Source organism: Chrysochloris asiatica, unplaced genomic scaffold (assembly GCF_000296735.1).
Source record: "Chrysochloris asiatica unplaced genomic scaffold, ChrAsi1.0 scaffold00032, whole genome shotgun sequence".
NCBI lineage: Eukaryota > Metazoa > Chordata > Mammalia > Afrosoricida > Chrysochloridae > Chrysochloris > Chrysochloris asiatica.
The window spans coordinates 21,268,972-21,294,846 of NW_006408550.1; the positions used below are offsets into that span (position 1 = coordinate 21,268,972).

The 25,875-nt window shown below is 38.8% G+C and overlaps 1 protein-coding gene across 1 annotated transcript in view; it reads right to left on the minus strand.

The window, feature by feature from the left end:
* TMEM229A (transmembrane protein 229A) overlaps window positions 1-25,875 on the minus strand; it is a 111,612-nt gene that overhangs the window by 15,346 nt on the left and 70,391 nt on the right. The window contains exon 2 of the mRNA XM_006859368.1: window positions 12,370-12,434. Coding sequence (XP_006859430.1) covers window positions 12,370-12,434 — 65 coding nt within the window. The remainder of the gene's footprint in view (window positions 1-12,369; window positions 12,435-25,875) is intronic.

Consider the following 25,875-nt stretch of genomic DNA (forward strand, 5'->3'; position numbering starts at 1 on the left):
GTCACTCCTTCTTCTTAGTCTGTCTTTGTCTGGAAGCTCATCTGTAACCTGTCTTCCATGGGTGACCCTGCTGATATTTAAAATACCGATGGCATAGCTTTCAGAATCACAGCAACTCACAAGCCACCAACAACTCTAATCTTTCCTTTTTCTTATCAAACATTTTATTTTCATCTAAAATCCACATGAGTGTTTTATATCCTTTCTTTTTTATAATTTACTTATTTTATCCCATCTTCCCCTCTGAGTTCTTTACAGATTAGTCAATGACTATTTATTTTTATGTTATTGTTATTATGTGCTGTACACTGAGTTCCAACTCATAGCAACCCTGTGTAGAGTTTCCAAGGACCGGCTGGTGGGTTTGAACTGCTAACCTGCTGGCTAGCAGTCCAGTGCACATCTTATAGCACAACACCAGAACACAGAAGAAAAGCTGTCTTGTACCAATGAGAGAATAGAAGATGATAAAGGTAAAATAATAGGAAAGTAAGCATGGGACTCAACATGTATTTCTATAGCCTGTTAGTACATGTAACTAGATATTTAGGTTAAGCAAAACCACATTCTGATGTTTCAGGTATTAACACCCCTATTTATGATTACTGTAACATATAGAAGCTTTGCCTCGTGTACTGAATTAATATAAAAATTTGCCTGTCATCATCTATTTAACCAAGACCATTTTGTATTCTAGAGACTCTGGGGAATTTATCAAAATCTCCTTTGGCAATAGGTATGAAGGGAAGCAGTTGAACATAGACCTCAGCCAAATGATACAAGTTATGGCATGGAAGTCAATTGTCATGTGGTTCTGAAGCCTGCCCTAGTTCTGACATTTATTGAGCAACTATATTCCAGGCACTCTGCTCTGAACTGATGATGCAAAGTGAAATGCCTCATGGATCTTATTCTCACACAAATCACAATTTAGGCTACAGTTGTTAGTGTTTAATCATGTGGTCAAAATAATAAATTCTGGCCATGGTGCTCTGGAGGGGTCTCATAAATTGCCAGCGTACAAGGAGCCTATTCATAAACAAGAACCCAACACCAACTTCCTTAATTGCAGAGGACAGAGTCCTTGGTGAATGTTTGTCTACCTAGTCCCTAGTCTTTTGTTTCCATCCTGGTAGTCCTCTATGGAGGAAGGGAAGTAGGCAGTTAGGAGATAGTTAAGAGAGCGTGAGATTTATTGACTACTTCAAGTAAAACTACATTCACAGCATAACAAAAGATCTTGCCCCTTGTATCACAGAGTGAAGAGAAATTACTTACTCATAGTTAGCTCTGGAGCCTGACTTTATGGTAAAGTTTCCAATTAAACACTAGGAAGAAAGATTGCCATCATTTTATTGTTTAATAATTATTTCTTGCATGATTTCATTGTACTCTTAGGCCATTTGGTGATCAAACCGAATTCAACACACTGACACTGAATCCATTTCAAATCATAGCACCCCTGCATAGGGTTTTAGGAGCTGGAAATCTTTGGGGAGCAGGGAATATCAACTTTCTTCTGAAAAGCAGCTTGTGAATTTGAATTGTGGATCTTGTAGTTAACATTGTAGTACTTATCTTACAGTGCCACTGGGCTCCTTGTGACAGCGGGCTATATATATATAACTAGGTAAAACCAGAAAATGTGATTGGCCAAATTTCACACCCCATGTTAACGGCAGAGTTGTCGCTCATTTAGAATCCAAAGCTCCTTTTTACATACCACATTGGCTTTTGTAAGAAATCCTCCAGCCCATTCGGCTCCTATGCTCATCTTTGCTTTATGAAAGAAATTCACAGGTCCGGGCTCAGAGCAGAAAGTCACTTCCGGTTAAATTCCAGAAGAGAGGTGAAAGAAGACAGAATCCATCCTGCTGGCCCATAGCCTGGACTTCTCAGTCCCTCAGGTGAGGGTGCAGCTCTTAGTACTGGGTGTACCCATTCCCTTTCTGGCTGAGCTGCTGTTTCTGTCTCCTGTCCCCTAGTGACTAGGTAGTTTTCTTGTTTAATTATCTTGCCTGACCTGTATGATCATGTTTTCTGTGATTGGTCTTGTTGGTGATGTGTTTCCTTCTTCCACAATTATGACTGCTGGAACTCTTGCTTTACATAAATGTATGCTATATTCATATTAAATACAAACTTGTATTATTTTGAATGATATGCTATTAATTTTATTGCTCATCTCTCCCTCTTAGAAATGCCTTCCATTCCTTCCTTATTTATCATTTAACATAGAAATAGTTTTACATCAGATGCCTCCACTCAGACATGGTCTTTACTCTCAAGCAGCTGATGGGCTGATGAGGAAGGAGCAGATTAGTAAATAGTGAATACAGAACTGATTAAAAAATATCATGACAAAGAAAAAGCATTGTGTGTGTGTGTGTGTGTGTGTGTGTGTGTTTACCCCCAGGACAGAGCTCTGGCTTCTATTGGAGAAGGTTGCTACTTTGGCCATCCTATTCTCCCAATATACTGACCTTGACTCCTTAATAGTCCCAACTTCCATACTCAGCTGTTGTTAGGTCCTGCTTACTTTTTATCTCTGCTACTTCTTTTAACCACCTCTCATCTGTCTGTTTGTTGTACTGTGGTGACTTGCATGTTGCTGTGATTCTGGAAGCTATGTCATGGCTATTTTTAACACCAGCAGGGTCACCCACAGTAAACCGGTTTCAGCTGAGAGTCCAGACCAAGATAGACTAGGAAGAATGAGAGATGAATCACTTCCGCATATTTAATCTCTGAGAACCTTATGAGTAGCAGTGAAACACTGTCAGCACCAGACTACTGAATATTGAAACGTGATTAAAAGCACCAGAATATTGTCAGATATAATACTGGAAGATGAGCCCCTCAGGTTGGAAGGCACTCAAAATCTGACTGGGGAAGAGCTGCCTTCTCAAAATAGAGTTGACCACGAGGACATGAATGGATTAAGCCTTCAGTACCTTCATGTACTGATGGAGCACAACTCAAAATGAAGAAAAATAGCTGTAAGAATCCATTAATAATCAGAACATGGTATGTACAAAGCATGAATCTAGGAAAATTGGAAGTTGTCAAAAATGAAATAGAATGCATAAGCATCAATATCTTAGGCATTAGTGAGCTGAAATGGACTGACATTGGCCATTTTGAATCTGATAATCACATGGTTTACTATGCCAGAAATGACAAATTGAAGAGGAATGGTGTTGCATTTATCATGAAAAAGAACAGATCAAGATTTGTCTTGCAGTTCAGTGTTTTCTGTGATAGGATTATATCCATACACCTACAAGGAAGACCAGTTAATACCACTATTAAGCACCAACCACTAAAACCAGTTATGAAATTGAGTGATTCTACCAACTTCTTCTGTCTAAAATTGATTGAAAATCCAATCAAAATGTATTAATAATTACTGGTGATAGGAATGCAAAGGTTGGAAACAAAGAGGAAGGATCAGTTGGAAAATATGGCATTGTGATAGAAACAATGCTGGAAATTGCATGATAGAATTTTGCAAGACTAATGACTTCTTGGTTGCAAATACCTTTTTTAAACAACATAAAAGATGACTATACATATGGACCTCACCAAATGGAATACACAGAAATCAAATTGATTGCATCTGTGTACAGAGAAAATGGAAAAGCTCCATATTATCAGTCAAAACAAGATCAGGGGCAGACTGTGGAGCACACTATGAATTGCTCATATGCAAATTCAGACTGAAGCTCAAGAAAATGAAAATAAGTCCAACATGAGTTTGCATATATCCCATCTGAATTCAGAGGTTGTCTGAAGAACAGATTTAATGCATTACACACTAAAGACCAAAGACCAGAAAAGTTGTGGGATGACATCATGAACATCATATAAGAAGTAAGCAAAAGGTCATTAAGAAGAGAAGAAAGAAGGAAAAGACCAAAATGGATGTCAGAAGTGACTCTGAAACTTGCCCTCTAGCTTAGAGATGCTAAGCAAATGGAAGAAATGGGAGGTAAAAGAGCTAAATAGGAAATTTGAAAGTTCAGCTCAGGAAGGCAAAATCAGATATTATAATGAAATGTGCAAAGACTTGGAATCAGAAAACCAAAAGGGGAACTGAAGAAAAAATTCAAATCTTGTCCTGTGTTATTGAAAGATTCTCTAGGCAAATTATTGAATGATGCAGAAAGCATACAAAGAAGATGGAAGAAATACAAAGCCACTGGACTAAAAATATATGATCTATGTTCAACCATTTCAAGAGGTATCATATTATTGATACTGAAGGAAGAAGTTCAAAGTACATTTAATTCCTTGGCAAAGAACAAGGCACCAGGAATTGACGGACTACATATTGAAATCTTTCAATAAACTAATGAAGCAGTGGAGGCACTCACTCATCTATGCCAAGAAATGTGGAAGACAACTACCTGGCCAACTGACTGGAAGAGATCCATATTTGTGCCCATTCCAAAGAGAGGTGACCCAGTGGAATGGGAAAATCATCAGACAATATCATATATATCACATGCAAGTAAAATTTTGCTAAAGATAATAAAAAAATGATTGCAATCACACATTGACATAGAACTTCCAGAGGTTCAAGCCGGATTCAGAAGAGGACATGGAACGAGGGATATCATTGCTAATGTCAAATATATCTTGACTGACAGCAGAGAATACCATAAAGATGTTTACCTGTGCTCTATTGACTACACAGAGACTTTCGATTGTATGGACCATGACAAGCTATTGGCAACATTGTGGAAAATGAGTATTCCAGAAGACTTAATTGTGCTCATGAGGAACTTGTACTTAGACCAAGAGGCTAATAGTTTAGACAGAACAAGGGAACATTGAATGGTTAAAAATTAGGAATGGTGTGGGCCAGGGTTGTATTCATTCACATATTTACTCAATTTGTATACAAACAATCCAAGAAGCTTGATTATATGAAGAAGAACATGGCATCAGGATGGGAAGAAGACTAATTAACAACCTGGGATATGCAGATGATACACCTTTGTTTGCTGAAAGCCAGGAGGACTTAAAATACTGATGAAGATCAAAGGCCACAGCCTTCAGTATGGGTTGAACCTCAATATAAAGAAAATGCAAATCCTCACAACTATACCAATAAATAACATTGTGATAAATGGATAAAAGATTGAAGTTGTCAAATATTTCATTTTCCTTGCACCAACCATCAACACTCATGAAAGTCACAGTCACAAAATCAAATGATGTATTGCATTAGGTAAACATGCTACACAAGGCTTCTTTAAAGTGTACAAAAGGAAAGACGTCAGCTTGAGGACTAAGGTGTGCCTGACTCAAGTCATGGTATTTTCAATAGCCTCATGTTGTTGTTGTTGTTGTTGTTAAGTGCCATCGAGTTGGTTCTGACCCATAGTGACCTTGTACAGGGTTTCCGAGGCTGTAAATCTTTACATGAGTAGAAAGCCTTATCTTTCTCCCATGCAGCAGCTGGTAGTTTCGAACTGCTGACCTTAAGGTTCGCAGCCCGATTTGTAACCACTACACTACCAGAGCTCCTTAAAGCCTCATAAGTATGTGAAAATTGAGCCATGAATAAGAAATGCCATAGAAGAATTGATGCATTTGAGTTCTGATGTTGGAGAGGACTTAAAGGTACCATGGACTGCCAGAAGAAACAAATCTGTTTTGGAAGGAGTACAACTAGAATGTTCCTTAGATGCCAAGATGGCCAGACTTCGTCTTTCATACTTCGGACATATTATCAGGAGGGACTAGTCCTTGGAAAAGGACATTGTGCTTGGTAAAGCAGAGGGATAGCAAAAAAGGTGGAAACCCCCAACAAGATGAATTGGCACAGTGGCAGCAACAATGGGCTCAAGCCTAGCAGCAATGGTGAGGATGGCAGAGGGCCAGGTGGTGTTTCCTTCTGGTGTACAAAGATCGCTTATGAGTTGGAATGACTTGACTGCACTTAACAACAAAAACAAACCAGCAGGAGTCTCTGGGTGGTGCAAACAGTGAACAGGTGTGGCTGCTTACCCAAAGACACTTTAGAGGAAAGTCCTGGTTATCTACTTTGGAAAAATCAACCATTGAACACCCTATGAGGTATAGTTCTATTCCAAACCCCCTGGGATTACCATAAATTGTATTCAACCCTATGGCAAATGGGTTTTTTAACTCCCTTTAGAATCCCACTGTGGAGTAGATGCCTTTTTTAATCTAAGCACTTTGCCCCCAGATGAACATGTGTGATAGCAGCTCTAGTCCCTGGCCTCCCCCCTCATATCTGACCATGGGAGTTTTGCTGCTCTGAGTTTACCTCTCTCAGATGGTACACCTCTCCCTGCCTGCTGATCCACTGGGTCTGTCCCAGAAAGGAAACAACTGCTCTTTCCCATGCCCTTCTTGTTCCCAGATGAATTTCAGTGGATTATGGTTAGCTAACCACAAAATCTGAAAACATAAAGAACAGATTGTCATTGACAAATCCTTTGTTTTCAAGTTATTCATGTGGCCTTTCAGCAATAACACAAAGATCTCTTTGTCTTTGAAAAAGAAAGTCACTCTCAACTCACCAAGCATTGAAATCTACTTGTATATGGTGGGTGGGCTAATGCGTGAACCCTGACCTGGTACAAAGGAGGTGCTGTGAAAAAGTCCTTCTCAAGCTACATATGTCGCTAAATTTACAACCACAAACTTGGGTAAAAGCTTAAGATATATTAAATAAAGAGTGTTCACAGATTTACAGTGGAAGTAATTCAAAAGGTTGGAAATTAAGACTGTTTAACAGGCTAAGGACCTAAGATGATTTAGTCTGGTAAAGTGAAGTCTCTGGAGTACTTTAATAATGAGTTTCTGGGTCGTAAAATAAATACAGAAAGAATGGTGCCTACATCACCTTTATCTCCGGACAAGAGAAAGTGAGCACATGAAACCTCAGGAAGAATATAAAAGCAAACATAAGGCTTTTGATTGGATAGGCTCCTCATTTAAAAATAAGACTGTGCAGTTTTTCTCTGTGTATTTTATACTGAAACATTAAAGAAAAATCTGATTTTCATCCTTGTGGGGTGATGTTAGAATGGTTAGAGGATTAGTTTCCTTAAGTTTAGTGGTGGTGTTGTTGTTAAGTGCCATCGAGTCGGTTCCGACCCATTGCGACCCTGAACAGGGTTTCCAAGACTGTAAATCTTTATGGGAACATAAGCCTCATCTTTCTCCCACAGAGCAGCTGGTAGTTTTGAACTGCTGACCTTGTGGTTCACAGCCCGATTCATAATCACTATGCTACAAGAGCTCCTTAAGTTTAGTGGTAATGATGGTAAACCATCTTGTTAACAAAACCAAACCCGTTGCTGTGGAGTTGATTCGGACTCATCAATTCTACAGGACAGAGTAGGACTGCCCCTTAGGGTTGCCAAGGCTACGGTCCTTATGGAAGCAGCCTGCCCAATCTTTCTTCCAAGGAATGGGCTCAAACTGACCATCTTTATTTAGAAGGTGAGCACTTAACCATTGTGCCTCCAGGATTCTTTGTCATCAGATTGTTGTTGTTGTTACATGTTGTTGAGTTGGCTTCGACTCGTAGTGACCCTGTAAAGGTTTTTTGAGGAGCTGCTGGTGGATGTGAATGGCCATCCTTGAGGTGCTTATTCTACGACACCACACCAGGACTCCTGCCATCAGATTTGTTGTTGTTAGACTCATAACAACCCTGTGTAGGAGGAGCTAGTGAGTTTTAACCACTGACCTTGTGGTTCAAACGGACCTTGAAGTCCAATGCTTTATCCCACTGCATGACACCACGACTGGTTTCAAATCCTAGCTCTACTATTTCGTGTTTGGTTGGCTTTGGGCAAAACTCTCTCCTAGTTTCTCTTAGCCTCATTTCTCATTTCCAAAATAGAAATATTGATAATGGCCACTTCAAGCGCTGTAATGAAGTCTGGATGAGATAATGTATGTATCTTAGTTATGATTTAGTTTTATTTTAAAAGAAGATCCAAGTATCAATATACTAAAGAAGAGCAAATTATTTCTCTCTCCTGAGTAAGTTCTACGAGGTATCTGGGGCTGGTGTAATGCTCCACAGTTCCTGGACTCCAGACTTTGTTCTAAGCTGGTTGCTTATTGTATATGATTTATGGAAGTTCCATCTTTCTAGTCATCCAGCCACAGTCTACATCTAGCCACCAGAAAGGACAAGGAAAAGGCTTTTTCTTAAGAACATCTTGTGAAAGTTTCATTTTCACTTTCCCCCATTGGTTTGAGTGCTTTTGTATGCCCAAATCTAGCACATAGGAGGTTTGGGAAACATTGTCTTTATTACAGGTGGCTGTATGTTGTTAAATGCCATTGAGTAGGTTCTGATCCATAGTGACCCTGTATAGGATTTCCAAGAAGTGCTTGTTGGGTTTGAGGGGCCGATCCTACAGTTCAAAGTGACCTTGAGCTCTAGCACATTATCCTGCAGCTCCACCCCAGCCATAAATCAGGGGTCCCGTTCCTGTAGATGAAAGGGATTATGGTTGCTGAGGGAGAACCAATTGTTTAGAAACAGCTAGCAGTTCATGCCACAGTGTGTAAAGTATTTAGCCCAGAATCTGGCAATAAAGAAAAATTCTTGTGATTGTTATCATTGCAAATTCAGATCTCATTGCACACCATCAGCTGTTTGCATCTGCATGTTCCATTGCTGTTGTTGTTGTGACTTCCTGTTCAGTTAGTTTAGACTCATAGAAACCCTGTATGGAGTTTCCAAGGAGAGACCGGTGGGTTTGAATCACAGACCTTGTGGCTGAATGCTTATTCTACAGTGCCACACAATACTTCCATTCTAACCATCAGAAAGAACAAGGAAAAGTCTCTTTCATAACAATGGTTTCTGGAAACAACTCAACATTTCCACAAATAAAGTCGTTGTTGTTGTTAGGTGCCATCTAGTAGGTACCAACACACAGCGACCTTATGTACAGCAGAATGAATCACTGCTCGATCCTGGCCAAACTCACTTCTGTTGCCACGCTTGAGTCCATCGATGCTGCCACTTGGCCAATCCATGTCATTGAGGGTTTTCCTCTTTTTCTCTGATCCTCCACCTTACCAAACATGATATCCTTCTCCAGTGACTGGTCCCTCTTGACAATATGTCTGAAGTATGAGAGATGAATTTTGACCATCTTAGCCTGCAAGGAGAACTCTGGTTGTACTTCTTCCAAAATGGATCTATTGGTTCTTTTGGCAGCCCATGGCACTTTCAATATTCTCCTCAAACACCATAACTCAAAGGCATAAATTCTTCTACAGTCTTCCTTATTTATTGTCCAGCTTTCACATGCATATTAGGTTATTGATAATACCATGGCTTGGGTCAGGCGCACCTTAGTTCTCAAGTTGATATCTTTGCTCTTCAACACTTTAAAAAGGTCCTATGCAGCAGATTTGCCTAATACAATAAATACGTCATTTGTTTTCTTGACTGCTGCTTCCGTGAGTGTTGATAGTTGATCCAAGAAGAATGAAGTCCTTGACAACTTCTATCTTTCTCTGTTGATAAGAATGTTGTTTATTTGTCCAGTGGTGAGGATTTTTGTTTTCTTGACATTGAGATGTAATCCATACTGAAGGCTGTGTTCTTTGATCTTTATCGGCAAATGTTTTAAGTCCTCTTCACTTTCAGCAAGCAAGGTTGTATCATCTGCATATCACAGGTGGTTAATGAGTCTTTCTCCAATCATGATACCACGTCTCTCTTCATATAACCTAGTTTCTAGGATGATTTGCTCATCATACAGTTTGAATAAGTATGGTGAAAGACTGCAACCTTGTCACACACCTTTTTAACTTTTAAACCATTCAGTGTTCCATATTCTGTTTGAAGAACTGCTTCTTGGTCCAGGTACTGAGCACAATTAAGTGTTCCGGAATACTCATACTTCACAATGTTGCCCATAGCTTGTCATGACCCACACAATCGAAAGCCTTTGCATACTCAATAAAGCATAGTAAACATCTTTCTGATATTCTCTGCTTTCAGCCAAGATCCACTAGACATCAGCAATGATATCCCTCATTCCACGACCTCTTCTGAACCCGACTTGAACCTCTGGAAGTTCTCTGTCAATGTATGATTGTAGCCATTTCTGTATTACCGGTGGCAAAACTTTACTCGCATGGGATATTAAAGAGATTGTTTGATGATTTCTGTATTCCATTGGGTCACCTCTCTTTGGAATGGGCACAAATATGGATCTCTTCCAATCAGTCGGCTAGATAGTTGTCTTCCAAATTTCTTGGCAGAGATAAGTGAGTGCCTCCTGTGCTGCCTCACTTTCTTGAAAGATTTCAATTTTTATTCCATCAATTCCTGGTGCCTTGTTCTTTGCCAATTCCTTCATTGCACCTTGGACTTCCTCCTTCAGTATCATTGGCTACCTTTTGAAATGGTTGAACATTAACCATTTCCTTTTGGTACAGTGACTCTGTGTATTCCTTCCATCTTCTCTTGATGTTTTCTTCATCATTCAATAATTTGCCCAGAGAATCTTTCAATAACAAAAGTCGAGGCTTGAATTTTTTCTTCAGTTCCCCCAGCTTGAGAAATGCTGAGCATGTTCTTCCTTTTTGGTTTTCTGATTCCAGATCTTTGCACATTTTGTTTTAGTATTTGGCTTTATCTTTTTGAGCTGATTTTTGAAATTTTCTGTTCAGCTCTGGGACCTCCTCATTTCTTCCATTTGCTTTAGCATCTCTACGCTGGAGAGCAAGTGCCAGTGTGTCTTCTGACATCCATTTTGACCTTTTCCTTCTTTCTTGTCTTCTTAATAACTATTTGCTTTCTTCATGAATGATGTTCTTGATGTCATCCCACAACTCTTCTGGTCTTCTGTCTTTAGTGTTTAATGTATCAAGTCTGTTCTTCAGATGATCTCTAAATTCAGGTGGGATATATTCAAGGTTATATTTTGGCTCTTGTGGACTTGTTTTCATTTTTTTCAGCTTCAGTTTGAATTTGCATACGAGTAATTTATGGTCTGTTTCACAGTCTGCCCATGGCCTTGTTTGTACTGATGATATGGAATTTTCCTTTGTTTCTCTCCGCAGATGTAGTCAATTTGATTTCTATGTATTCCATCTGGTGATGTCCATGTGTATAGTCATCTTTTATGCTGTCTAAAGAACATATTTGAAATGAACAAATCATTGGTTTTGTAGAATTCTATCATGCGATCTCCAGCATCATTTCTATCACCAAGGCCATATTTTCCAATCACTGATCCTTCCTCTTTGCTCCCAACCTTTGCATTCCAATCACCAGTAAAGATCAATTCATCTTGAGTGCATGTTTGATCAATTTCAGATTGAAGAAATTGGTAGAATTCTTCTATTTTGTCCTCACTGGCTTTAGTGGTTGGTGTGTAAGTTTGAATAATGGTGGTATTAACTCGGCTTCCCTGTAGGCACATGGATATTATCCTATCACAGACAGTATTGTACCTCATGACTGATTTGGATATGTTCTTTTTGACAATGAATTCATCACCATTCCTCTTCAATTTGTCATTCCTGGCATTGTAAACCATGTGGTCATTAGATTCAAAATGGCCAATACCAGTACATTTCAGCTCATTAATGCCTAAGATATCTATGTGTATGCATTCCTTTTTTTTTTTTTTTTTGACAACTTCTAATTTTCCCAGATTCATACTTCGTACATCCCATGTTCCAATTTTCAATGGATGTTTTCCTTCATTTTGATTTGTGCGCCATCAGCAAATGAAGGTCCCGTGGGCTTTACTCCATTTGCATCATCATGGTCAACTCTACTTTGAGGAGGCAGCTCTTCCCCAGTCGCATTTTGAGTGCCTTCCAACCTGAGGCGCTCATTTTCTGGTATTATATCTGACAGTGTTTCTCTGCTATTCATAATGTTTTTAGTGACTAAATATTTGAAAATAGCTCGTCACTCTTTCTTCCTAGTCTGTATTCGTCTGGAAGCTCATCTGAAACCTGTCCACCATGGGTGACCCTGCTGGTATTTAAAATATCTGTGTGGAATAGCTTTCAGAATCACAGCAACTCACAAGTCACCACAGTATGACAAACTGACAGACGAGTGGTGGAATAAAGTCATTACATCCCACTTTATCCTATCCCTTCCGTCATGTGCTTACTCAGAGCACATCTGCTCTGTATTTTGTGCTCTTAGTCTTGGAGATTGGCCTCCCATCCATGGTCTGTAGAGTCTTCCTTCACTAACCCTTCTTCTTCCTTTGCTACCATTAATCAGTTTCAAAATTCTTCTCAGGAAATGTCCCTCAGATAGTTTACCATCTCCATTATCACTATTCATTGCTGTAACTTTACAACTCTAGAATGACTCACAATGCCCTTCACAGTCTGATTCCAGTTTATCTGTTCTATATCCAACACATCCTGTGTTCGTACCACTTTATGAGAAAAGAGTAGAAACAAATATTTCATAAGAGTATTGTTGTTGTTAAGTGCCACCTATTAAATGGTGGCATGATTGTCTTAAAGAAATTATGAACACAATACTACTAAATAACATTTAATAATAAGTTATAACATTTATTTTTAACAATCATTATAGTGAAAACTCTAACTAAGCAGCATGTATTATAGGCTACAATCCATACAAATCTTTGTATGTATTCCAATAAGTGAAGAAGTTGCAAAAACATTAAAACCACAAGCATATTTCCCCCACTTCTGTCGTTTATAATCTTCTCCGCAGTCTGCAGCCTCACTGGAGAGTGATAACATTTTAGAGTTAGCAGCTTCTGTTTCAACTTTATCTCCATATTCTGTTAAAGGATTTGCAAATGACCCACAACAACACTAATCTCTTGTAATAAAAATAGACTTGCTTTGTAAGCAGTTGAGTTCTAGCTGTTTGGGTTGTTGTAAGCTCTTAATCTCTTTTATTTCTGGCATGTTAAATCTATAATTTTCCTTTGCCAACAAAAGAAAATTAACCTGAAAATAAAAACAGATTTGTAAGTAAAGCTTTAACTAGAATTTAGGCTAATTTGTATGTATCTATTTTAACTTTAAGGTGCAGCTGTTATTGTCAAATGCTATTGAGTCCTTTCCAACTCTTAGAGACCCTGTGTAGTTTCTGAAGCTGTAAGTCTTTCCAGGAGATAGAAGCCTCATCTTTCTCCTGTTGGATCATCTGGTGGACTTGAATGGCTATCCTTGTGGTTCACAGTCTAATGTGTATCCTACAAAGCCCATTAAGCTAATGCAACTTTTGTACATATTGACAATATTTGGATCTATTCATTTTAGTTTAGATCTACCTTGTTCACACTTTGGATTTTTTGATTTCTAAGTGTGGTACTGTGGATTAATGCACTGGACTGCAAGGTCGGTGGTTCAAGTTCACCAGTCACTCCTCAGAAATCCTATATAGGGTTGCTATGAGTAGGAACAAGCATCTACAAATAAGCAGGTATCTTTGTTGGCTAAAAGTGTTAAATGAAAAGAAAAACAAAATGTATTTCCTAAATGATTTACTTGCCTTTTAAGCTTTTAACAGATGCATTTTAATCTTGCTTGCTTAGCTAAGGATAAATGGATAGATTTATTTATTACATGTATATTTATTAAATTTTAGTATACATTTATAAGATTGAAATGACACATTTATGTAAAAGAGTGTAAATCTTTCAGATACCTGGGCCACATTATTTTTGTCAGCCTTTAGATTTTTTCTTTTCTTTTTTGTAAACTATACTGGGGCATGAGCTGTTGCTATTGGATTCCTCTAACAACCTTGTTGCTGTGAACTCTACATTTGAAATAATATAACTTTTTGTACTCCTGTTGAGAGACCTTCAAGGACAAAGTTTCATGGTAGTTCAATTATTTCTCATTGAATTCTGCTTCAGCATTCTTCTCTTACTACCTTCATGTCCTCAATTAAGGAATGATTGGAATAAACTCTTACCTCTTATTTGATTCTTAGAATTATGCATAGAAATTTGATTATCCCCCTGATTCAATATGCTTGCCTCTTGTTTTTTTTTTTTCGTCTAAGGGACATAGAATTTTATTCTAAATTAATCTAATTTTTAAAAAAAATAAAAGTAAGATGATTTCAGAGTTACGCATTTAAAGGAAAGGTATCAGTAAATTTTAAGAGCAATTTCAAGTTTGAGATCATTTTTAGCAGCCCATAGCTCAACAGAGAAGGGGTCCTGGTGGCTCTGTAGGATAAGCACTGAACTACCACAAAGTCTGCAGTTCAAACTGACCAGCAGCTCCAAGGGAGAAATATGAGCTTACCTGCATTCATAAAGATTTATGGTCTCAGAAACCCCATATAGGTTGGTGTGACTTGGAATCAACTCGATGGCAGTGCACTTGGTTTTTCTGTTATCTCAAAGGGGAAAATAATAGATCCTTTGAACCACAGAAAACAATAAAGCTGGCTTTCAAATAATTTCTTTGTCAAAGACTTGTGAACTCATTTTCGTATTAGCATTGGCAGTACATGACATAATCATATAAAGCCTTTGTGTGTGTATCTGTACATCTGTTCTAAAACCAAATAGCAATTCTTCATTGATTTACCTTATCCATGAAATAAATCCTATTCTTACTGTTGTTGTTAGGTGCCGTTGAGTTGGTTCCAACTCCTAGCAACCCTGTATATGGTTTACAAGGCTGTTAATATTTGGCAGGAGCAGGAAGAGTCTTCTTACAGGAATGACTGGTGGTCTTGAACCACTGACTTTATGGTTTTCAAGCCAATGCTTATCCTGCAGAACTACCATGTTTTCCATTTTTACTATAAATATTATAAAACAATAAACATACATCACCTTTAAGCAGAAGAATCCCCAGTATACATGCTTGTGTTTTCTATAAATATCTCCTTAACATTTTCTTTTGATTTTCCTGTTATTTAAAGACCAAAAATCCTGTCCCCATCACTTGCTTGTTTAAATAATAATAAAAAAATCTAAATCATGAAAGCTAACTATTGAGAAGCAGTGTCTGTTGTTGCCTAAGGGAGAGAAGGTTCATGAAATAAATAAGCTGTAAGCAAATTAATTACAAGTGCAAATGATTCATTGTGTTCACCAATGTACCTCTTTATCAGTATCTTTCCTTAGAGACAGTATCTTTCCTTAGAGATTACAAGTTCTTTTCTGGTGAGTTCTGTGTTACAATCCAACATATATGGTGAAATATTCTAGGAACCACTTTATAGTCTTAATAAAAGCCTCTTTGGTTTGTTTTTTTTTTTCACCCCTGACTGGAACCTTTAGAACTCTAGTCTTTCTGCAAGCAGAATGGTATTGTCAAAGAGTATTAAAAATACTATGGAGTGCCAGAAGAACAAACAAAAAGTTCGTTCCCAGAAGCACAGCTACCATGTTCCTTAGAAATGAGAATGGCAAGACTTTGCGTTGCTTAGCTCTGTTAGCGTAGTGGTTAAGAATCGGGCTGCGAACTGCAAGGTCAGTAGTTCGAAACTGCCAGCTGTTCTGCGGGAGAAAGATGAGGCTTTCTGCTCCCGTAAAGATTTACAGCCTCGGAAACCCTGTACAGGGTCGCTATGAGTCGGAACCGACTCCACGGCACATAGCCACAACAACAACTTTGGACATAGCACCAGGAGGGACCAATCCCTGGAGAAGGACCTCATGCTTGCTCTCTTAGTTATCCAGTGCTGCTATCACAGATACACCACAAATGGGAGGGATTAACGAGCAGGCATTTCGTTTCTTATGTTTAGGAAGACGTCTGAATGCACGGTGCTGGGTCTGGGGAAAGTTTTCTTCTATCTTATCAGTTTTGTAGGAAGGGCCTTGTCTCTTCTGAATTTCTGCTACTGGACATTCTTCATGAGGCTCGGAGTCTCTCTTCCCTCCTCTCTGATCGCTCATGGGCTTGTTTAGTCTCTTATGTCTTAGAAGGGATTGATTTAAGATGCACTTTATACAAATACTGTCTCATTAACCTAATAACAAATAAACCCCCATTTCTAAATGGGATTCATACCACAAGTTTAGGGTTACGATTTACAACACATGTTTTGGGGTGACACAATTCAACACAGTACACTTGGGAAAGTAGAGAACCACCAGAGAAGAGGCAGACTCTAAATGAGATGGATTGCTACAGAGGCTGCAACAATGAGCTCAGAGATGCCCAGTACAGAAACAGGTACCATTTTGTTCTGTTACATATGGGGTCATTATAAGTTAGGGCCAGGACAATGGCACCTAACCACACACTCTGTTGTTTTAATATATAGAAGAGACGAAGAGGGAAAATATATTCATTTATAAGTGGTATGCTTGTCTACTTGGAGAATTATACAGAAGGAATGAATCGAACTTAATAAGAAGATAATTCTACAACTCATCTGCCAATTTGTCATACTTTGGTGGCTTGTATGTTGCTGTGATGTTAAAAGCTATGCCAGCAGTATTTTCAGTATCAGCAGGGTCTCCCTTTATGGAAAGATTTCAGTAGACAGACTAGGAAGAAGGAGATGTGTACCAGTTCTGAATGGTCAACCACTGAAAACCTTATGAATAGCAGTGGAGCATTGTCTGATACAGTTCTAGAAAATGAGCCCCTCATGTTGGAAGGTGCTCAAAATATGACTGGGAAAAAGTTGCCTCCTAAAAGTAGAGTTGGCATTAATGACATAGATGGGGCAAAGCTTTCAGGGCTTTCATTTGCTGATGGGAACTCAAAATGAGAAGACACAGCTGCTGTCATTCATTAATAATCAGAATATGAAATGTGTGAGGTACGAATTCAGGAAAATAGGAAGTTGTCAAAAATGAAAGAGAATGCATATTGATATCCAAGGCATTAGTGAGCTGGAATGGACTGATAATGTCCATTTTAAATCAGACAATCATATGGTTTACACTGCTGGTAATGACAAATTGAAGAGGAATGGTGTCACATTCATCATTAAATAGAATACTTTAAGATCTATGTTGATGCACAATGCTGTTGTGATAGGGTAATATACAAGTCCTGGTGTGGCACTGTAGGATAAGCACCGGACCACAAGGTTGGTTTGAGCTGCAAGGTTGGCAGTTCAAACTCACCAGCCACTCCTTGGAAATTCTATACAGGGTCGCTATGAGTCGCACCTGACTTGAAGGCACTTAGCAACAACTAGGAAAACCTGTTACTACCACTATTATTCAGATTTATCCACAAACAACTAAAGCCAAGGATGATGAAATTGAAAAATTCTGCCAACTTCTTCAGTATAAAATTGATCAATCATGCTATCAAGATGCATTGACAATTACTGTTGCTAGGAATGGGAAAGTTGGAAACAAAGAGGAAGGATAAGTACTCGGGAAATGTGGCCTTGATTCAAGAAATGATGCTGGAGATAGAATGACATAATTTTGAAAGATCATTGACCTATTTATTGCAAATACCTTTTTTCAACAACATACATGGTAACCATACACATGAACCTCACCAGATGGACTACACAGAAATCAAATAGGTTACCTCTGTGGGAAGAAATGATGGAGAAGCTCAGTATCATCAACCAAAACAAGGCTAGAGTTTGACTGTGGAACAGACCACCAATTACTCATCTCCGAGTTCAGGCTGAAGTTGAAGAAAATTAAAACAAATCCACAAGAATCAAAACATGACCTTGAATAAATACTACCTTGTTACTACTTCTGATTAAAAGGAGTCAGATAAGACAGGGTTTCCGTAAGAGCAAAGGTTTATTATCAAAAAACAACTTGCAAGTGGAGACAGGGAAGGCTTAATGCAACACTGAGTCCCATCTCCATGAACAAAAGCTTTGCTGGGTTTAAAGATCTGTGTGGGGAAAAGGCATTACGCTTATTCATAGGGATAGGCAGGGAATAGTGTTTGTTGGGTAAAAGGCATCATATTTATTCATAGGGATAGACGAGGATTTCCCATGAAATGGCGTGTTAATTGGGTGCATGTACGTTTCTTCAAGACAGATTCTACCCCAAAGGCCTCTGGTGGAAGCAGAGAAGACATATTATGGGATGTCTCACATGTGTGGTTCTTCAGTACTCTGGTTCTAGTCCTGCTCAGGGCCTGACTTTATCCTCTACCCCAAGAAAGGGTCATTCTTCAAGGTGGGTAAAACCAGTTAGATGGTACAAAGAAGTAAAATGCAGACATTTTATAGTGGTCTGTTTACGGTAAGCAGACTGTTAAATGGGCATGAATTGCTGTTTGCATCCTCCATGGCCCCCTAGGCTTCCTGTCTCAGGAAGACTTGGAGAGGTCAAGTAGCAGGTGTTGGTGGCTGGACCACATGAGGGCCTCAGCTGAGCCCATCATCTCTGCTCAGGGGGATTCTCACAGAAAGCTATAAAGCTACAGTTCTTAGGAATCATCCGTCACTGAGAATCCACTCAATGAACATTTACTCAGTGTTTACTGTGTATGTCCCAGGCCCTGGACCAGATGCTGAGGGTACAGTAGAGAACTAAAGAGATCTCTAGTCTTTAAAACAAATTCTTTGCTTTCCTAGTAACTCTTTCTAAGAGTATCCCCTAGGCTCCCTTCCTTAACCTGAATTTAGAGACCGTATAAAAAGAATAGATTTGATACATGAGACACTATTGACTGAAGACAAGTAGAGTTGTTATCAAGTTACCAGTAGAGATGATATCAAGAACATCATACATGAAGAGAACAAAAGATCAATAAAAAGACAAGTAGGAAAGAAAGGACCAAAATGGATGTCAAAAGAAACTCTGAAATTTGTTCTAGAACACAGCAAAGCTAAAACTACTGAAATAAATGAGGAAGTGAAAGAATTGAACAGAAAATTTCAAAGGGCAGCTTGAGAAGACAAAATGAAGTGTTATGAAATATGAAAGGACCTGGAGTTAGAAAACCAAAGGGAAGAACACACTCAGCATTTCTCAAGAATTGAAGGAAAAAATTCAAACTTCAGGTTACAGTATTGAAGGAGTCTATGGTGCTGTGGGCTAATGCACTGGACTGCAAAGTTGGTTTGCCCCAAAAGGTGGGTGGTTCATAGAATCCAGTTTCTCAGATTACATGCTTAGCATACAGATTGAATATGGTGAAAGAATACAACACTGGTGCACATCTGTTCTGATTTTAAACCTTTCAATATACCCTTGTTCTGTTCAAATGACTGCCTTTTGGTCTTTTACAGATTCCTCATGAGCACATTAAGTGTTCTGGAATGCCCATTCTTTGTAAAGTTATCCATAGCTTGTCACGTTCCACACAGACCAAAGCTTTGCATAGTCAATAAAGCACAGATAAACATCTTTCTGGTATTCTGTGCTTTGAGCCAAGACATATGTGAAATCAGCAGTTATATCCTTCATTCCTCGTCCTTGTCTGAATCCTGTGTGAGTTTCTGGCAATTCCCTGTCAATGTACTGTTACAGTAGTCTTTGAATTATCTTCAGCACCATTTTACTTGCATATGATATTAATGATATTGTTAGAAGATTTTCCGCATTCTGTTGGGTCACCTCTCTTTGGAATGGGCACAGATACGGATATCTTCCGGTTAGCTGGCCGGGTAGCTGTTCTATCACCAAGTCCACATTTTCCAACTAGCAGCCCTTCCTCTTTTACCTTCGTATTCCAATCACCAGTAAAAACATGCTTCTTGTTTGCATGTTTGATCAATTTCAGACTGAAGAAGTTCATAGAATTTTTCTATTTCATCACCACTGACTTAGTGATTGGTGTATAAATTTGAATGATAGGGGTATTAACTGGTCTTCTTTGTAGGGAATTAATTATCCTATGACAGACAGCATTATACTCCAAGATATATTTTTAAATGTTTTGTTTCATGATAAATGTGATGCCATTCTGCTTCAATCTGTTGTTTCCAGCATAGTAAACCATGTGATTGTCAGATTCAAAATCACCAATCCCAGTCCATTTCAGCTCACTAATGCCTAGGATATCAATGTTAATGCGGTCCCTTCCATTTTTGACATCTTCCAATTTTCCTAGACTCATACTTCATACATTCCATGATCTGATTATAAGTGGGTGTTTACAATGGTCTCTCCTCATTTAGAGTTATGCCCCATCAATGAATGAAGGTCCTGAAAGCTTTACTTCATTCATGTCATCATGGTCAGCTCTTTGAGGAGACAGCTCTTCCCCAGTCGCATTTTGAGTTCCTGCCAACCTGAGGGGCTCATTTCTGGCACTATATCTGACAGTATTCTGGTGCTCTTCATCAAGTTTTCATCTTTCAGCATTATATCTCACAGTGGTCTGCTGCTGTTCATAGGTTTTCAGTAGCTAAACATTCACAAATATTCTGTCTCTCTCTCTTCCTCATCTGTCTTAGTCTGGAAGCTCACCTGAAACCTGTCCACAATGGTGAGCCTGCTGGTATTTAATATACCTGTGGCATAGCTTCCGGAATGACAGCAACATGCATGTCACTACAGTCTGAAAAACTGACAGACGAGTAGGAACTGACCAAAAGAGAGGGAAATAATTTACTTGCCTATGGTCACACAGGTAAAAAATAGAAGCCCTGATTCTGTCTTGCATAAGACTTTGGCTCTAGAGTTTGGGCTCTGAATTATTGTGTCCATGTAATTTTTGAGCTATATTTACATTAAAAATTTTCACTGTTCATGTTAATGTCTGTCCTCTGCTTTTATTTGTTTAATCTGGCAACCCTACACTATTTGAAAACATTGTTGTTGTTGTTGTTGTTAAGTGCTGTCCAGAAATATAGGGTCTCTGTGAGTTGACGGCACACAACCACCACCACCACCTCATTTATCTATTCCCACAAAGGCACCGAATTCTACTCAAACATCCAATTGTTTTCTTTCTGAATGATTGCTAACCTTTCCCTGATAAGCATCTTTCATTCTCTGTGATTTCTCATTCTTTGATTTCACACGTCAAAATGTTAGATGCCATCAAGTTGGTTTGAAGTCACAACAACCCTATACACAACAGCACAACATACTCCCCAGCTCTGTACCCACCTCACAATCCTTGTTATACTTCAGCCCATTGCTGCTGCTACTGCGTCAATCCACACAATATTCTGGTGCCATTCATCATGTTTCAGTATTCAGGAGCTCTGGTAGCATAGTGGTTACAAATTGGGCTGTGAACCTCAAGGTCAGCAGTTTGAAACTACCAGCTGTTCTGTGGGAGAAAGATGAGGCTTTCTGCTCCCGTAAAGGTTTACAGCCTCGGAAACCCTGTACGGGGTTGCTATGAGTCGGAACCGACTCCATGGCACATCACCACCACTACCAGCACAGTGCTATCTGACAGTGTTCCACAGCTATTCCTAAGACTTTCAGTGCCTCTCCTTCTTCAAAGTCTGTCTTAGTCTGAGACTTAGAAACCCGTTTACCCTGGGAGACCCTGCTGTTATTTAAAATACCAGTGACATAGCTTCCAGAATGACAGGAACGCGCAAGCCATCACAGTATAGCAAACTTGACACATGCGTGATGGACAGCAAAATGTAGTTGTTAGTACTGATGATATAAATGTATAAATAAATTTAATGAATTTATTGTGTACTTGTTATATGTCAAAATGTACTAGATTATTGTCTGTGGCTGTTGATTCCAACTCATCAAGCTCTCTGATGGTGCAGGGCTTAAAGACTATGCTGCTAACCAAAAGATCAGCTAATTCAAAGATTTACAGCCTTGGAAACCCTATGGTGCAGTTCTAAGCTACCCTATATGGTTGCCCTGAGTCTGTGGGCTAGCCTATTAACATACATAATTTAATTTAAACAGTTTACCAATCCTATAAAGCAGTGGCTCTCAATTGGGGGCAATTTTGCACTTAAGGAACCATTAACTATGGCTGGAAAGATTTTTGGTGTCATTACAGCTCAGGGTTTCTGGTAAACATCCCACAATGCACAGGACAGCTCCTTGCAGCAAAGAATTATATGGTGTACATGTCTTTAGTACAATGGCTGAGAACACTGTGCTATAAAGTATTATGACCTCTATATTCTAGTCCTGGTGTGGTGCTGTGGGTTAATGCGCCAGACTGTAAAGCCATTTGAACTGCAAGGTGGGCAGTTCAAGCTCACCAGCTGCTCCAAGGAAGCCCTATACAGGGTCGCTAATGGTCAGAACTGACTTGATGGCACTTAACAACAACAACAACATATTCTATCTGAGGAGTCCTGCTATGGCACTGTAGGATAAGCACTGGACTGCTAACTGATAGGCAGGATGTTCAAACCCACTTACTGTTCCTTGGAGACCCTATGGTGGTGGTGGTTATGTACCATGAGGTTGGTTCCGACTCATAGCAACCCTGTACAAGGTTTCTGAGACTATAAATCTTTACAGGAGCAGAAAGCCTCATCTTTCTCCTGTGAAACAGCTGGTAGTTTCAAACTGCTGACTTTAATTCACAGCCCAATTTGTAACCACTACGCTAGCAGAGCTATAGAGAACCACTATGAGTTGGTACAGACTCAACACCACTTAACATTCTGGATGAAGAGTCTTGATGTGGTGCTGGAGGTTAAGCGCTAGACTTCTAGTTGAAATGTTGATGTCTCAAACCCACCAGCCTCTCCTTGGAAACCCAGTACAGGCTCCATATGAATTGGAACCGACTCCATGGCACTTAGCAACAACATTTTAGATGGAGAAAACCTGGAGAAGTTAAATCACTTGTGTAAGATATCTTGTACATGTCAGGGGCTGGCCTGGGACCTAGGTATGTCTATCTCAAAGTCCATGCCTTTCTAGAGAGAGACAAGGAGAATTTCAGTTTAGAGCAAGGAAGGTTCATATATGCCATGGCCAAATCGTTATTTTAAAGATAATTAAATGAAAACACATCTTCCTAAAATGAATTGCTTAGTAAAGTCTTCTGTCCTTGCTACCTGAAGTTAATTTCTAGAATATTTAATGTGGAGAAATACAGCTATAATCATGTCAGACAAAGTAAAATAATGTTTTTCTTCCATTAATCACTTTTTTTTTTGCATTTGGAAAATGCTTGTCACTGAATGTTAAAGCTGGAGAAAATACATAGGCAATTTGATAAAATCATTCAAGTTTCTGGGAAAGACGATCATCAAAAAAATGTTTCATGCTGGCTTTACTAAAAATAGACATATTATAAGGGAGCCAAAATTGATAGGAAGGAAGACTTGATATTATAGTGTTAAACTGCCTAAAATGCTAAACAATCTTTTAAATGAGTTAATTACAGTTTAGAAAATATAAATAGAGCGTTTGGTTTACTAAGAAAACAAGACTGCCTGCTCATGGGACTTATTTTAAGAGATTTACTTTGCATTTTATTCCCTTATTCAGCTAAATTTATTTACAATCTAATATATATTCTCATGCAAGCAGCTTACAGTGATTAAATCTAAATATTTTCAACTTTTGGAAGTGGAGAGGAAATAAACCTTTCTGTAAAGTATTTTCATAGTAGGAAAAAAAAAGCAGAATATGGCAATACATATTTGTATGAAGGGGTTCAAAAAGTTCATGGAAATATAGAATTAAAGGATAATGGAATTTCCTGATGAACTTTGTGAAACCCCCTTGTCTATGGGAAATGAAGGACAAGTCAGATGTCACCCTTATATTTTGGAACATGGGAAATAGTTAGGATGGTAACATTCCTTACTATAGGGAAGCGCATAGAAGAATTAATGCCTTTGAATTATGGTGTTGGAGGAGAATACTAAAAGTGCCATGGGCTGCCAAAAGAACCAATAGATCTGTTTTGGAAGAAGTGAAGCCAGAGTGCTCCTTAGAGGCCAAGATGGCCAAACTTCATCTCTCATACTTTGGACATATTGTCAGGAGGGACCAGTTGCTGGAGAAGGATATCATGTTTGGTAAGATGGAGGGTCAGAGAAAAAGAGGAAGACCCCCAAAGATATGGATTGGCCAGGTGGCAACATTGATGGACTCAAGTGTGGCAACAGTAGTGAGGTTGGCCTAGGATTGGACATTGTTTCACTCTGCTTTGCATAAGATCGCTATGAGTCAGTGCCGACTCGATGGCACCTAACAACAACAATAGGGTAGAATATAGCTCTGAAGAAACAAAGCTAAATAAAGCTTTGTTTAGGCCAGGTTTTATTTAGATGTATTTAGACCAAGAAGGCTTACTCCAAGAGAGATTCCCTGATACCCTAGATCAATTTATGGTGACCCCCATCAAGCATTTCCAGAATACCTGATAATTTGCTTTTCAAAGTATTTACCAAACACCACTGTTTTGTTATTGATTTCTTTTAGACTACAAGCTTTGTGAGGGCAGGGTTTGTGTTTAATTTTTGCAGTGTTAAAAGTTTCATGAATTCCTGGATGTAATAGTACCTTCTTTTCAGGTAAAGGTATCTTTTAAAAAGATTTGCAGAGAATATAAAATGGCACCACTATAGGATGAGGGAATCTTGGTGTGTTGTTGTGGGTTAATGTGCTGGACTGCAAGGTATTTTAACTGCAAGGTTGGGTGTTCAAGCTCACCAGCTGCACCTTGGAAACCCTATATGTGGTCACTATGAGTCAGAACTGACTCAATAGCACTTAACAACAACATAGGGCTGGAATAAAAGTGTAAGTACGTAGTTGGTTAGTAATGAAAACTAAGAATGAACTTGGAAGTGAAACTAAGAAGGCAAAGACAGATTTGATTTTTACTTTTGTTCTTTTGAAACTTTTTCTTGTGAATTGAGTGAAGGTTGACGGAACAGATCATCAGTTTTACATTCATCAAATCATACACTTCATTCCATCTGAAGGATTGCAATGCCCTCCCCACCCCCCAATGCAACAACAGTTACTCCACTTCTTCCCCTTGGTTCCGAGTTCTAGCCCACCTTCCTTCCCAGCCCCTCAGAACCTTGTACCCAGGTAAATGTTGCCCATTTGATATTGAATAGTTGACAGATTTTGAAGATGCATTTGTAGTGAGCAGGCCATGAGAAGACACGGGGCCATGTTGTTTTTGTAAAGAGCAGTCAAGTTGGTTTGACTCATTGAGACCCTGTTTAGAGTTTCCAAGGAGTGGCTGGTGAGTTTGAACTGAACTTGTGCTCTAGTGCTTATCCTACAGTGCCACACCAGGGTCATATTTAGCAATATTTTTTAACCTACGAAAGTCCACAGAATAAGAAGGATTCCAACACTTTCTTTTTCCTCTGTCTAGATTACGTCTTATCAACTCTAGTGAGATGTTACTCTAGGGGAAAGCAAAAGAGTACTTTGTGGTCATTTTTATTATTGCATTTTTTTTTTGTATCTTAACGTTTTGTGGTGAATGCACTTAGAATATAAGTAGGTGTTCATGGGCAGGCTTTAATGGCTTTTGGTATTTGCAATATTACCATTTTTCTTACTTTATATTTTTTTTCCTTCAAAGTATTTTTTCAAATGAATGATGGGTACACTTGTTGGAAGATATTGTAGAGTTACTAAAACATTTTATAAAATTTCATAAAAGCTTCATCATTTATTTATAGTATCTTATCAGACAGAATAGTTCAGTACCTAAGAAACCCCGAACATGATATCCTATGAGTTTGAACTGAACTTGTACTCCAGTGCTTATCCTACAGTGCCACGCCAGAGTCATATTTAATCATATTTTTCAACCTGATATCCAGCTCACTTTCAAAACAATGCCAGTGAGACAAGATGTACCTGGGCCTCCTGAAAGATGTGAGCAGGGAGAAGTCATTGTAAGGTGAACTGTAATGGATGAGTCATTGGACTCTTTCCATCTTCGCCTGCTCAGCAAATTAGAGCTGCTGGAGATGTTGTTTTCACGGACGGTTGTCCGAGTTGTTTCGGAGAGAATATAATGTATGTCCCAGTAAATATG